The 12,959-nt window shown below is 40.9% G+C and overlaps 2 protein-coding genes across 2 annotated transcripts in view; one reads left to right on the forward strand and one right to left on the reverse strand.

Annotated features, from left to right (window-relative positions):
• Window positions 1-12,959, reverse strand: part of r (carbamoyl-phosphate synthetase 2, aspartate transcarbamylase, and dihydroorotase rudimentary) — a 175,032-nt gene that overhangs the window by 54,915 nt on the left and 107,158 nt on the right. The gene's annotated exons all lie outside the window — the stretch shown is intronic.
• Window positions 1-12,959, forward strand: part of LOC139766064 (uncharacterized) — a 42,996-nt gene that overhangs the window by 6,874 nt on the left and 23,163 nt on the right. Inside the window, exons 2-5 of the mRNA XM_071694218.1 lie at window positions 1,063-1,171; window positions 1,669-1,853; window positions 5,749-5,923; window positions 10,720-10,849. Coding sequence (XP_071550319.1) covers window positions 1,103-1,171; window positions 1,669-1,853; window positions 5,749-5,923; window positions 10,720-10,849 — 559 coding nt within the window. The 5' untranslated portion in view covers window positions 1,063-1,102. The remainder of the gene's footprint in view (window positions 1-1,062; window positions 1,172-1,668; window positions 1,854-5,748; window positions 5,924-10,719; window positions 10,850-12,959) is intronic.

Here is a 12,959-nt window from a genome sequence, read left to right on the forward strand (position 1 = left end):
GGACAATATGTGGTGTGAGGTGGTTTGATCGAGTAAGTAACAATAGGGTAAGAGAGATGTGTGGTAATAAAAAGCGTGTGGTTGAGACAGCAGAAGAGGGTGTTTTGAAATGGTTTGGTCATATGGAGAGAATGAGTGAGGAAAGACTGACCAAGAGGATATATGTGTCAGACGTTGAGGGAACGAGGAGAAGTGGGAGACCAAACTGGAGGTGGAAAGATGGAGTGAAAAAGATTTTGAGTGATCGGGGCCTGAACATGCAGGAGGGTGAAAGGCGTGCAAGGAATAGAGTGAATTGAAACGATGTGGTATACCGGGGTCGACGTGCTGTCAATGGATTGAACCAGGGCATGTGAAGCCTCTGGGGTAAACCATGGAAAGTTCTGTGGGGCCTGGATGTGGAAAGGGAGCTGTGATTTCGGTGCATTATTACATGACACCTAGAGACTGAGTGTGAACGAATGGGGCCTTTGTTGTCTTTTCCTAGCGCTTCCTCGCACACATGAGGGGGGAGGGGGTTGTTATTCCATGTGTGGCGAGGTGGCGATGGGAATAAATAAAGGCAGATAGTATGAATTATGTACATGTGTATATATGTATATGTCTGTGTGTGTATATATATGTGTACATTGAGATGTATAGATATGTATATTTGCGTGTGTGGACGTGTATGTATATACATGTGTATGTGGGTGGGTTGGGCCATTCTTTCGTCTGTTTCCTTGCGCTACCTCGCTAACGCAGGAGACAGCGACAAAGCAAAATAAAAAAAATAATATAATAATTAGGTAGAGACAGGTAATTCTTCTATCATGATTTTAATGGTGTCATACACTTTCATATGACAGACAGCATTCATTGATAAGCTTTCCCTTGCCCTTTATGAAACCAAAATAATCTCTAATTTCAAAACTGTTGATTTATGTCACAGTGTTGTTGGAAATCTTTTCATTACTTTCAGTGTAATCACTTTCAACAGGCCAAGCACCAAAAAATATCTTTATGAATGTCACAGGGTTATGTATCTTTGATGCCACTAACCTGAGGTCTTGTATCCAGCAGGTGGGCAAAACGGCCTCTCCCTGCTAGAACTTTGCTAGGGATGGGCAACGGCTGCTGTAAGGGCCAACGTCGCTCCTCTACAAACAGTAATGATGTTATTGCTATCAAGGTATGTTGGTATTGACCTCTCATGCCTATACCTAACTAACTACTGTATCACACCTGTTTATGTTTACCAAATTGTCCTATTAACTGCCTGTGAAAACTTTGATTTAAACAAGGTCTCCCACATAAGTAATGAAATCCCAAAACTGATTATGTAGATTAATTTATGTAACATCTGAAGTTTTAAAAGACTCTCAAAGTGGTATGGTCATGTCCATATCACTTAAAGGTAATGAATTAGTATTCTCCTGAACAGATATGTAAATACTTTCATTTATGGGTTTCAATAATGGGCTAGAGAGATTCATCACAATGGAGTTAAAGGCAACCAAAAATGCACACAACCAAAACCTACCTTATAAAATTCCATAAAAACAGGATTGGCTTTGTGAATTAAAACTTAAGTGTTTTAAGAAATTCCTCCAACAATTATATTGTGTTTATTCTGAGTTATTGCTAAACTCCCCTCCCTAAAATAAACGCTGGGCATAATGACTGCAGGAAACTGAAGAGGAAATAGGTGATGCAGGAACAGGCAATTCAGCAGTGGTACAGTGGGAGCAGAGGCAAAAGGAACTCAACCTCTTAGTTTTGAATAGGATGAGGGATGACTTCCATAATCGACCTGACAATTTCCTCCTCAACCTGCTCGTTGTTTCAATCCAGTTCTACAAAAATTTTGGCAAGTATGTGACTGAAGTTTATTCTTTGTGGTAATAGATGGGATACTGACATCAGGTGAAATGTGATGTATATGTAAACTAATAGCAAACTATCTAAATTGCAATGGGGGATATGTCAGTAAAATCTAATGAAAATTCAAAGGGGCTGGATTTTACTATATATACATCATGTCATCTGTTTACATTTACTATAAAACACCATTATTAATTCTGGCAAATTTTCCTTACAACCCCCATTTGTGTTCTTTAATTCATATCCAGTGAAAAATGTGATAAATGCTGGCCTATATCATTTGGATTATGATGTTCTTCTACATCAATATAACTTTTAAATTTTTCTATCATTTAATTTCTCTTGCACTTTAAACTATATATTTCTCCTTTGACAGATAAACTGGCACTATTCTTATCCTTTTCTGCCATTCTAAAACCATTTTACTTAAAAAGAATTCCAAAAAACTTCAGAGCTACAAAACTGCATGAACTCATGCAGTACATGAAGGCTGAGTGAAGACCAAGATAATATTCTAACTCAAATTGTTCCACTGGATAAGGGTGCAGGCAAATACATAATATGATAGGGGAGATAGAATACTTCCCACGTATTCCCAGCGTGTCGTAGAAGGCAACTAAAAGGGAAGGGAGCGGGGGGGGCTGGAAATCCTCCCCTCTCGTTTTTTTTTTTCTTTTTTTAATTTTCCAAAAGAAGGAACAGAGAAGGGGGCCACGTGAGGATATTCCCTCAAAGGCCCAGTCCTCTGTTCTTAGCGCTACCTTGCTATCGCGGGAAATGGCAAATAGTATGAAAAAAAAAATATATATATTTATTTATTTATTTATATATTTTGCTTTGTCGCTGTCTCCCGCATTAGCGAGGTAGCGCAAGGGAACAGACAAAAGAATAGCCCAACCCAACCACATACACATGTATATACATACATGTCCACACACGCAAATATACATACCTATACATCTCAACGTATACATATATATACACATACAGATATATACATATATACACACGTACATAATTCATACTGTCTGCCTTTATTCATTCTAATCGCCACCCCGCCACACATGAAATAACAACCCCCTCCCCCCCCCTCATGTGCATGAGGTAGCGGTAGGAAAAGTCAACAAAGGCCACATTCATTCACAGTCTCTAGCTGTCATGTAATAATGCACCGAAACCACAGCTCCCTTTCCACATCCAGGCCCCACAGAACTTTCCATGGTTTACTCCACAGGCTTCACACGCCCTGGTTCAATCCATTGACAGCACGTCGACCCCGGTACACCACATTGTTCCAATTCACTCTATTCCTTGCACGCCTTTCACCCTCCTGCATGTTCAAGCCCCGATCACTCAAAATCTTTTTCACTCCATCTTTCCACCTCCAATTTGGTCTTCCACTTCTCCTTGTTCCCTACACCTCTGACACATATATCTTCTTTGTCAATCTTTCCTCAAGCCTTCTCTCCATGTGACCAAACCATTTCAATACACCGTTTTCTGCTCTCTCAACCACACTCTTTTTATTACCACACATCTCTCTTGCCCTTTCATTACTTACTCAAGAAACCACCTCACTCCACACACACACACACACATATATATATATATATATATATATATATATATATATATATATATATATATATATATATATATATTTTTTTTTTTTTTTTGCTTTGTCGCTGTCTCCCGCGTTTGCGAGGTAGCGCAAGGAAACAGACGAAAGAAATGGCCCAACCCACCCCCATACACATGTATATACATACATCCACACACGCAAATATACATACCTACACAGCTTTCCATGGTTTACCCCAGACGCTTCACATGCCCTGCTTCAATCCATTGACAGCACGTCAACCCCGGTATACCACATCGATCCAATTCACTCTATTCCTTGCCCTCCTTTCACCCTCCTGCATGTTCAGGCCCCGATCACACAAAATCTTTTTCACTCCATCTTTCCACCTCCAATTTGGTCTCCCACTTCTCCTCGTTCCCTCCACCTCCGACACATATATCCTCTTGGTCAATCTTTCCTCACTCATTCTCTCCATGTGCCCAAACCATTTCAAAACACCCTCTTCTGCTCTCTCAACCACGCTCTTTTTATTTCCACACATCTCTCTTACCCTTACGTTACTTACTCGATCAAACCACTCACACCACACATTGTCCTCAAACATCTCATTTCCAGCACATCCATCCTCCTGCTCACAACTCTATCCATAGCCCATGCCTCGCAACCATACAACATTGTTGGAACTACTATTCCTTCAAACATACCCATTTTTGCTTTCCGAGATAATGTTCTCGACTTCCACACATTCTTCAAGGCTCCCAGAATTTTCGCCCCCTCCCCCACCCTATGATCCACTTCTGCTTCCATGGTTCCATCCGCTGCCAGATCCACTCCCAGATATCTAAAACACTTTACTTCCTCCAGTTTTTCTCCATTCAAACTTATCTCCCAATTGACTTGACCCTCAACCCTACTGTACCTAATAACCTTGCTCTTATTCACATTCACTCTTAACTTTCTTCTTTCACACACTTTACCAAACTCAGTCACCAGCTTCTGCAGTTTCTCACATGAATCAGCCACCAGCGCTGTATCATCAGCGAACAACAACTGACTCACTTCCCAAGCTCTCTCATCCCCAACAGACTTCATACTTGCCCCTCTTTCCAAAACTCTTGCATTCACCTCCCTAACAACCCCATCCATAAACAATATATATATATATATATATATATATATATATATATATATATATATATATATATATATATATTGACCAAGAGGATATATGTGTCGGAGGTGGAGGGAACGAGGAGAAGAGGGAGACCAAATTGGAGGTGGAAAGATGGAGTGAAAGATTTTGTGTGATCGGGGCCTGAACATGCAGGAGGGTGAAAGGAGGGCAAGGAATAGAGTGAATTGGAGCGATGTGGTATACCGGGGTTGACGTGCTGTCAGTGGATTGAATCAAGGCATGTGAAGCGTCTGGGGTAAACCATGGAAAGCTGTGTAGGTATGTATATTTGCGTGTGTGGACGTATGTATATACATGTGTATGGGGGGGTTGGGCCATTTCTTTCGTCTGTTTCCTTGCGCTACCTCGCAGACGCGGGAGACGGCGACAGAGTATAATAAAAAAATAAAAAATATATATATATATATATATATATATATATATATATATATATATATATATACCCCCATCATACATAATCGCTGTTTCCCACATTAGCAAGTTAGTGTCAGGAAACGGACAAAGAATGGCCCATCTACTCGCATACACATACATATATATAAAAGCCCACTTACGCACATATATACATATCAGCATATACATACACATATGCAGACATATACATACATACACATGTACATATTCGTACTTGCTTGCCTTCATCCATTCCTGTAATTACCCCGCCCCACGTGAAAACAGCATCACTATCCCCTACTTCAGCAAGGTAATACCGGGAAAACCTCCCAATTCAAGTCTTCAACTCCATCCCACTGGATATACACCCTATGGAAACTACACTCACCAAGCAAAAACAGATCACACTCTCCCTTCTATGCTCTGGACTTCACACATCACTACAATACTACAAACACCAATTCAGCAAGATCCTGCATATCCATAATGCAACTACCACCAAAAGACAATTATTACTCAATTGCCCAGCATTCTCTGCACATACATCACAACAGTTTATGACCTATGGTCCCAACCAGAGGACATGGCCAGCTTTCTGAGTGCTATAAGTGCCTGAGTCAGACCTGGTTATCTACATGAATACAAATATGACAAATAAGCATGACCTCCAATGTGAAACAAACTCAAACTCTATCTCTTTCCTACCTGGAAGGGAGAAAGCCGACATCAGTAACCATATCAGAGACAGAGAACAAGCTCTTGGTCGTAAGTTAACATCATCCAAAAGAAAAATAATCTACTTAGGAGGATTTGAGGAGATCTCTGGCACCCATATACTCTATCAACCGAAAATGGAGCTTTATATGGAGCTTCCTACACCCCTACAGGTATTATTACTCTGCAAATTAAATACATTTCTTGACTAATACTCCATGACTGTGTTAATCATTTTCTTGTAATAAAGATGCTATGAAGATATTTAAATACTTTTTTGTAATACAGTAAAATCAACAACTTTTCTACGTAAAAATAAAGGAAGGTAGATGGTTACAACTGCATGTATTCATTAATGCTAAAGTATATATACGTATGATGCAACATGTACTTCCATAATGTATAAGGGATGTATGTTTTTGAGCTGCATGCTCTTTACAAACATTTTGGAAACCTGGATATTCTTAAAGTAGATTTACAAAGCACAGAAAATATATATATATTTCCTCAGGCACCTCACCATGAGTCATACATACATTAAATAACCTTACCAACCAGTCAACAATACAGTCACCCCCTTTTTTAATAAATTCCACTGCAATACCATCCAAACCTGCTGCCTTGCTGGCTTTCATCTTCCGCAAAGCTTTCACTACCTCTTCTCTGTTTACAAAATCATTTTCCCCAACCCTCTAACTTTGCACACCACCTCGACCAAAACATCCTATATCTGCCACTCTATCATCAAACACATTCAACAAACCTTCAAAATACTCACTCCATCTCCTTCTCACATCACCACTACTTGTTATCACCTCCTCATTTGCACCCTTCACTGAAGTTCCCATTTGCTCCCGCGGGAGACAGCGACAAAGTATAATATAATATATAATAAATATATATATATATATATATATATATATATATATATATATATATATATATATATATATATTTTTTTTTTTTTGCTGTCTCCCGCGTTTGCGAGGTAGCGCAAGGAAACAGACGAAAGAAATGGCCCAACCCACCCCCATACACATGTATATACATACATCCACACACGCAAATATACATACCTACACAGCTTTCCATGGTTTACCCCAGACGCTTCACATGCCCTGCTTCAATCCAATGACAGCACGTCAACCCCGGTATACCACATCGATCCAATTCACTCTATTCCTTGCCCTCCTTTCACCCTCCTGCATGTTCAGGCCCCGATCACACAAAATCTTTTTCACTCCATCTTTCCACCTCCAATTTGGTCTCCCACTTCTCCTCGTTCCCTCCACCTCCGACACATATATCCTCTTGGTCAATCTTTCCTCACTCATTCTCTCCATGTGCCCAAACCATTTCAAAACACCCTCTTCTGCTCTCTCAACCACGCTCTTTTTATTTCCACACATCTCTCTTACCCTTACGTTACTTACTCGATCAAACCACCTTACACCACACATTGTCCTCAAACATCTCATTTCCAGCACATCCATCCTCCTGCTCACAACTCTATACATAGCCCACGCCTCGCAACCATACAACATTGTTGGAACCTACTATTCCTTCAAACATACCCATTTTTGCTTTCCGAGATAATGTTCTCGACTTCCACACATACTTCAAGGCTCCCAGAATTTTCGCCCCCTCCCCCACCCTATGATCCACTTCCGCTTCCATGGTTCCATCCGCTGCCAGATCCACTCCCAGATATCTAAAACACTTTACTTCCTCCAGTTTTTCTCCATTCAAACTTATCTCCCAATTGACTTGACCCTCAACCCTACTGTACCTAATAACCTTGCTCTTATTCACATTTACTCTTAACTTTCTTCTTTCACACACTTTACCAAACTCAGTCACCAGCTTCTGCAGTTTCTCACATGAATCAGCCAACAGCGCTGTATCATCAGCAAACAACAACTGACTCACTTCCCAAGCTCTCTCATCCACAACAGACTTCATATTTGCCCCTCTTTCCAAAACTCTTGCATTCACCTCCCTAACAACCCCATCCATAAACAAATTAAACAACCATGGAGACATCACACACCCCTGCCGCAAACCTACATTCACTGAGAACCAATCACTTTCCTCTCTTCCTACACGTACACATGCCTTACATCCTCGATAAAAACTTTTCACTGCTCCTAACAACTTGCCTCCCACATCATATATTCTTAATACCTTCCACAGAGCATCTCTATCAACTCTATCATATGCCTTCTCCAGATCCATAAATGCTACATACAAATCCATTTGCTTTTCTAAGTATTTCTCACATACATTCTTCAAAGCAAACACCTGATCCACACATCCTCTACCACTTCTGAAACCACACTGCTCTTCCCCAATCTGATATATATATATATATATATATATATATATATATATATATATATATATATATATATATATATATATATATATGCCCTTATTAATTCCCATCGCCACCCCACCTCACATGAAATGATACCCCCCTCCCTCCACATGCGCGCAAGGTAGCGCTAGGAAAAGACAACAAAGGCCCCATTCGTTCACACTCAGTCTCTAGCAGTCATGTATAATGCATCGAAACTACAGCTCCCTTTCCATATATGTCTGTGTATGTGTATATGATGATATGTACATGTATATGGGCATTTATGTATATATATATATATATATATATATATATATATATATATATATATATATATATATATATATATAGGGATAGGGGACAAAGAATACTTCCCACGTATTCCCTGCGTGTCATAAAAGGCGACTAAAAGGGGAGGGAGCGGGGGGCTGGAAATCCTCCCCTTTCGTTTTTTTTTTTTTTTAATTTTCCAAAAGAAGGAACAGAGAATTGGGCCAGGTGAGGGTATTCCCTCAAAGGCCCAGTCCTCTGTTCTTAACGCTACCTCGCTAATGCGGGAAATGGCGAACAGTTTGAAAGAAAGAAGAAGAAATATATGTATATATATTCTTTTCTTTCTTTTAAACTATTCGCCATTTCCCGCGTTAGTGAGGTAGTGTTAAGAACAGAGGACTGGGCCTTTTTTGGAATATCCTCACCTGGCCCCCTCTGTTCCTTCTTTTGGAAAATTAAAAAAAAACGAGAGGGGAGGATTTCCAGCCCCCCGCTCCCTCCCCTTTTAGTCGCCTTCTACGACACGCAGGGAATACGTGGGAAGCATTCTTAATCCCCTATCCCCAGGGATAGAGGATGGTAGAGGATGTGTGGATCAGGTGTTTGCTTTGAAGAATGTATGTGAGAAATACTTAGAAAAGCAAATGGATTTGTATGTAGCATTTATGGATCTGGAGAAGGCATATGATAGAGTTGATAGAGATGCTCTGTGGAAGGTATTAAGAATATATGGTGTGGGAGGCAAGTTGTTAGAAGCAGTGAAAAGTTTTTATCGAGGATGTAAGGCATGTGTACGTGTAGGAAGAGAGGAAAGTGATTGGTTCTCAGTGAATTTAGGTTTGCGGCAGGGGTGTGTGATGTCTCCATGGTTGTTTAATTTGTTTATGGATGGGGTTGTTAGGGAGGTGAATGCAAGAGTTTTGGAAAGAGGGGCAAGTATGAAGTCTGTTGGGGATGAGAGAGCTTGGGAAGTGAGTCAGTTGTTGTTCGCTGATGATACAGCACTGGTGGCTGATTCATGTGAGAAACTGCATAAGCTGGTGACTGAGTTTGGTAAAGTGTGTGAAAGAAGAAAGTTAAGAGTAAATGTGAATAAGAGCAAGGTTATTAGGTACAGTAGGGTTGAGGGTCAAGTCAATTGGGAGGTGAGTTTGAATGGAGAAAAACTGGAGGAAGTGAAGTGTTTTAGATATCTGGGAGTGGATCTGGCAGCGGATGGAACCATGGAAGCGGAAGTGGATCATAGGGTGGGGGAGGGGGCGAAAATTCTGGGAGCCTTGAAGAATGTGTGGAAGTCGAGAACATTATCTCGGAAAGCAAAAATGGGTATGTTTGAAGGAATAGTGGTTCCAACAATGTTGTATGGTTGCGAGGCGTGGGCTATGGATAGAGTTGTGCGCAGGAGGATGGATGTGCTGGAAATGAGATGTTTGAGGACAATGTGTGGTGTGAGGTGGTTTGATCGAGTAAGTAACGTAAGGGTAAGAGAGATGTGTGGAAATAAAAAGAGCGTGGTTGAGAGAGCAGAAGAGGGTGTTTTGAAATGGTTTGGGCACATGGAGAGAATGAGTGAGGAAAGATTGACCAAGAGGATATATGTGTCGGAGGTGGAGGGAACGAGGAGAAGAGGGAGACCAAATTGGAGGTGGAAAGATGGAGTGAAAAAGATTTTGTTTGATTGGGGCCTGAACATGCAGGAGGGTGAAAGGAGGGCAAGGAATAGAGTGAATTGGAGCGATGTGGTATACCGGGGTTGACGTGCTGTCAGTGGATTGAATCAAGGCATGTGAAGCGTCTGGGGTAAACCATGGAAAGCTGTGTAGGTATGTATATTTGCGTGTGTGGACGTATGTATATACATGTGTATGGGGGGGGTTGGGCCTTTTCTTTCGTCTAATTTCCTTGCGCTACCTCGCAAACGCGGGAGACAGCGACAAAGTATAAAAAAAAAAAAAATATGGTTTCCGTGCATTACACATGATAGCTAGAGTCTGAGTGTGAACAAATGTGGCCTTTTTTTTTGTCTGTTTTCCTGGCGCTACCCTGCTGAAGCAAGGGGTAGTGATGCTGTTTCCTGTGGGGCGGGGTAGCTCCGGGAATGGATAAAGGCAAGGAAGTATGAATATGTATCTGTGTATATATGTATATGTCTGTGCATGTGTATGTATATGTTGATATGTATATGTGCATGTATGGGTGTTTATGTATATATATGTGTATATGAGTGGATGGGCCATTCTTCATCTGTTTCCTGGCGCTACCTCACTGACACGGAAAATGGCAATCAAGTATAATAAATAAATAAATAAATATATAAATAATATATATTGTTTGCAGATTTATGTAGTACAAGACAATGTGGAGGTATATGCAGAGGATCAGTATGAGGAGCTACAGAAGAGAAATTATGCTGATGTTGATGGCCCTGCCTACAGATTCTGTACAGAAACTTCTCAAAGACACAAAGGTAACTAAAGATATTGTTATTTACCTTAGTCATGTTTATAAATCATTTAAAGTGATCTGACCATGGACAATGTATTATGTGAGTATGACAGCCTGTGGAGGTTTGGTATCCCAAGTTGCTTGGGCTACAACTCTAAAATAAATAGTCAATCATTATACAACTCTAAAATAAATAGAGTCAATCATTATAAATATGATGGGATGCCACCTCTTCATATCATGTCGTGTTGCCCCCTAATGACCGAGGTGGGCTGCCTTTTTAAGTAAATGAAAGGTCAGTCATTTGGATTGTGATGGGTCCTCCTTGTGACTTATGGTAGGACACTCTTCAAAAATGATAGGATAGTCTTTCAACGTACTATAGGTCATTCCTTCAAATCACAGTAGGTGGCCACTTCAGAAAACACCTTGCATGTAACTTCAGGGTGTGTTGGGTGACTACCAAAGAACATGGTAGGTTACCACTTCATAAACTAGCAAGTAGGCATTTCAGAATGTAGGAAATGGACATCTTAGAAAGCGACAAGTAGTCACTTCATAAAGTTCCTGGATGTCACTTCAGAAAGAAGCAGGTGGCTACTACAGAATTAGGAAGGTAACTATAACATGAAAAGTGGTCACAATAGAATGTGGTAAATGTCCACCTCAGAATGAGGTAGGTAATTATATCCTTTATGTATATTGGATACCTCAAAATTTGGTGTTTGGGTCCCTCAGCATGTAAGACAAGGACACTTCAGTGTACCAAATTGAGTGTGTGGTAGGTAACAATGACCACTTCAGCTTTTTTTTTTTTTTTTTTTTTTTTTTTTTTTTTTTTTTTTTTTATACTTTGTCGCTGTCTCCCGCGTTTGCGAGGTAGCGCAAGGAAACAGACGAAAGAAATGGCCCAACCCACCCCCATACACATGTATATACACACGTCCACACACGCAAATATACATACCTACACAGCTTTCCATGGTTTACCCCGGACGCTTCACATGCCTTGATTCAATCCACTGACAGCACGTCAACCCCTGTATACCACATCGCTCCAATTCACTCTATTCCTTGCCCTCCTTTCACCCTCCTGCATGTTCAGGCCCCGATCACACAAAATCCTTTTCACTCCATCTTTCCACCTCCAATTTGGTCTCCCTCTTCTCCTCGTTCCCTCCACCTCCGACACATATATCCTCTTGGTCAATCTTTCCTCACTCATTCTCTCCATGTGCCCAAACCATTTCAAAACACCCTCTTCTGCTCTCTCAACCACGCTCTTTTTATTTCCACACATCTCTCTTACCCTTACGTTACTTACTCGATCAAACCACCTCACACCACACGCTCTTTTTATTTCCACACATCTCTCTTACCCTTACGTTACTTACTCGATCAAACCACCTCACACCACACATTGTCCTCAAACATCTCATTTCCAGCACATCCATCCTCCTGCGCACAACTCTATCCATAGCCCACGCCTCGCAACCATACAACATTGTTGGAACTACTATTCCTTCAAACATACCCATTTTTGCTTTCCGGGATAATGTTCTCGACTTCCACACATTTTTCAAGGCTCCCAAAATTTTCGCCCCCTCCCCCACCCTATGATCCACTTCCGCTTCCATGGTTCCATCCGCTGACAGATCCACTCCCAGATATCTAAAACACTTCACTTCCTCCAGTTTTTCTCCATTCAAACTCACCTCCCAATTGACTTGACCCTCAACCCTACTGTACCTAATAACCTTGCTCTTATTCACATTTACTCTTAACTTTCTTCTTCCACACACTTTACCAAACTCCGTCACCAGCTTCTGCAGTTTCTCACATGAATCCGCCACCAGCGCTGTATCATCAGCGAACAACAACTGACTCACTTCCCAAGCTCTCTCATCCCCAACAGACTTCATACTTGCCCACTTCAGCTATTAACACATATATTCTCGTGCAAACTTCACATCAATCATAAGGTGTGTAATCAAGAAAATAATGCTTCTTCCTCATATAAGGTTCACTGCAGGGGACAAAGTTTCAGTGGAGAGGTGACTGATAATAGATATCAAGGCTAGTAATAAGGTGGGGCTGAGGTAGGGGTAGAAGGATAAAGATGGAATGGACTG

The sequence above is a fragment of the Panulirus ornatus genome, chromosome 56 (assembly GCF_036320965.1).
Source record: "Panulirus ornatus isolate Po-2019 chromosome 56, ASM3632096v1, whole genome shotgun sequence".
In the NCBI taxonomy this organism is placed as follows: domain Eukaryota; kingdom Metazoa; phylum Arthropoda; class Malacostraca; order Decapoda; family Palinuridae; genus Panulirus; species Panulirus ornatus.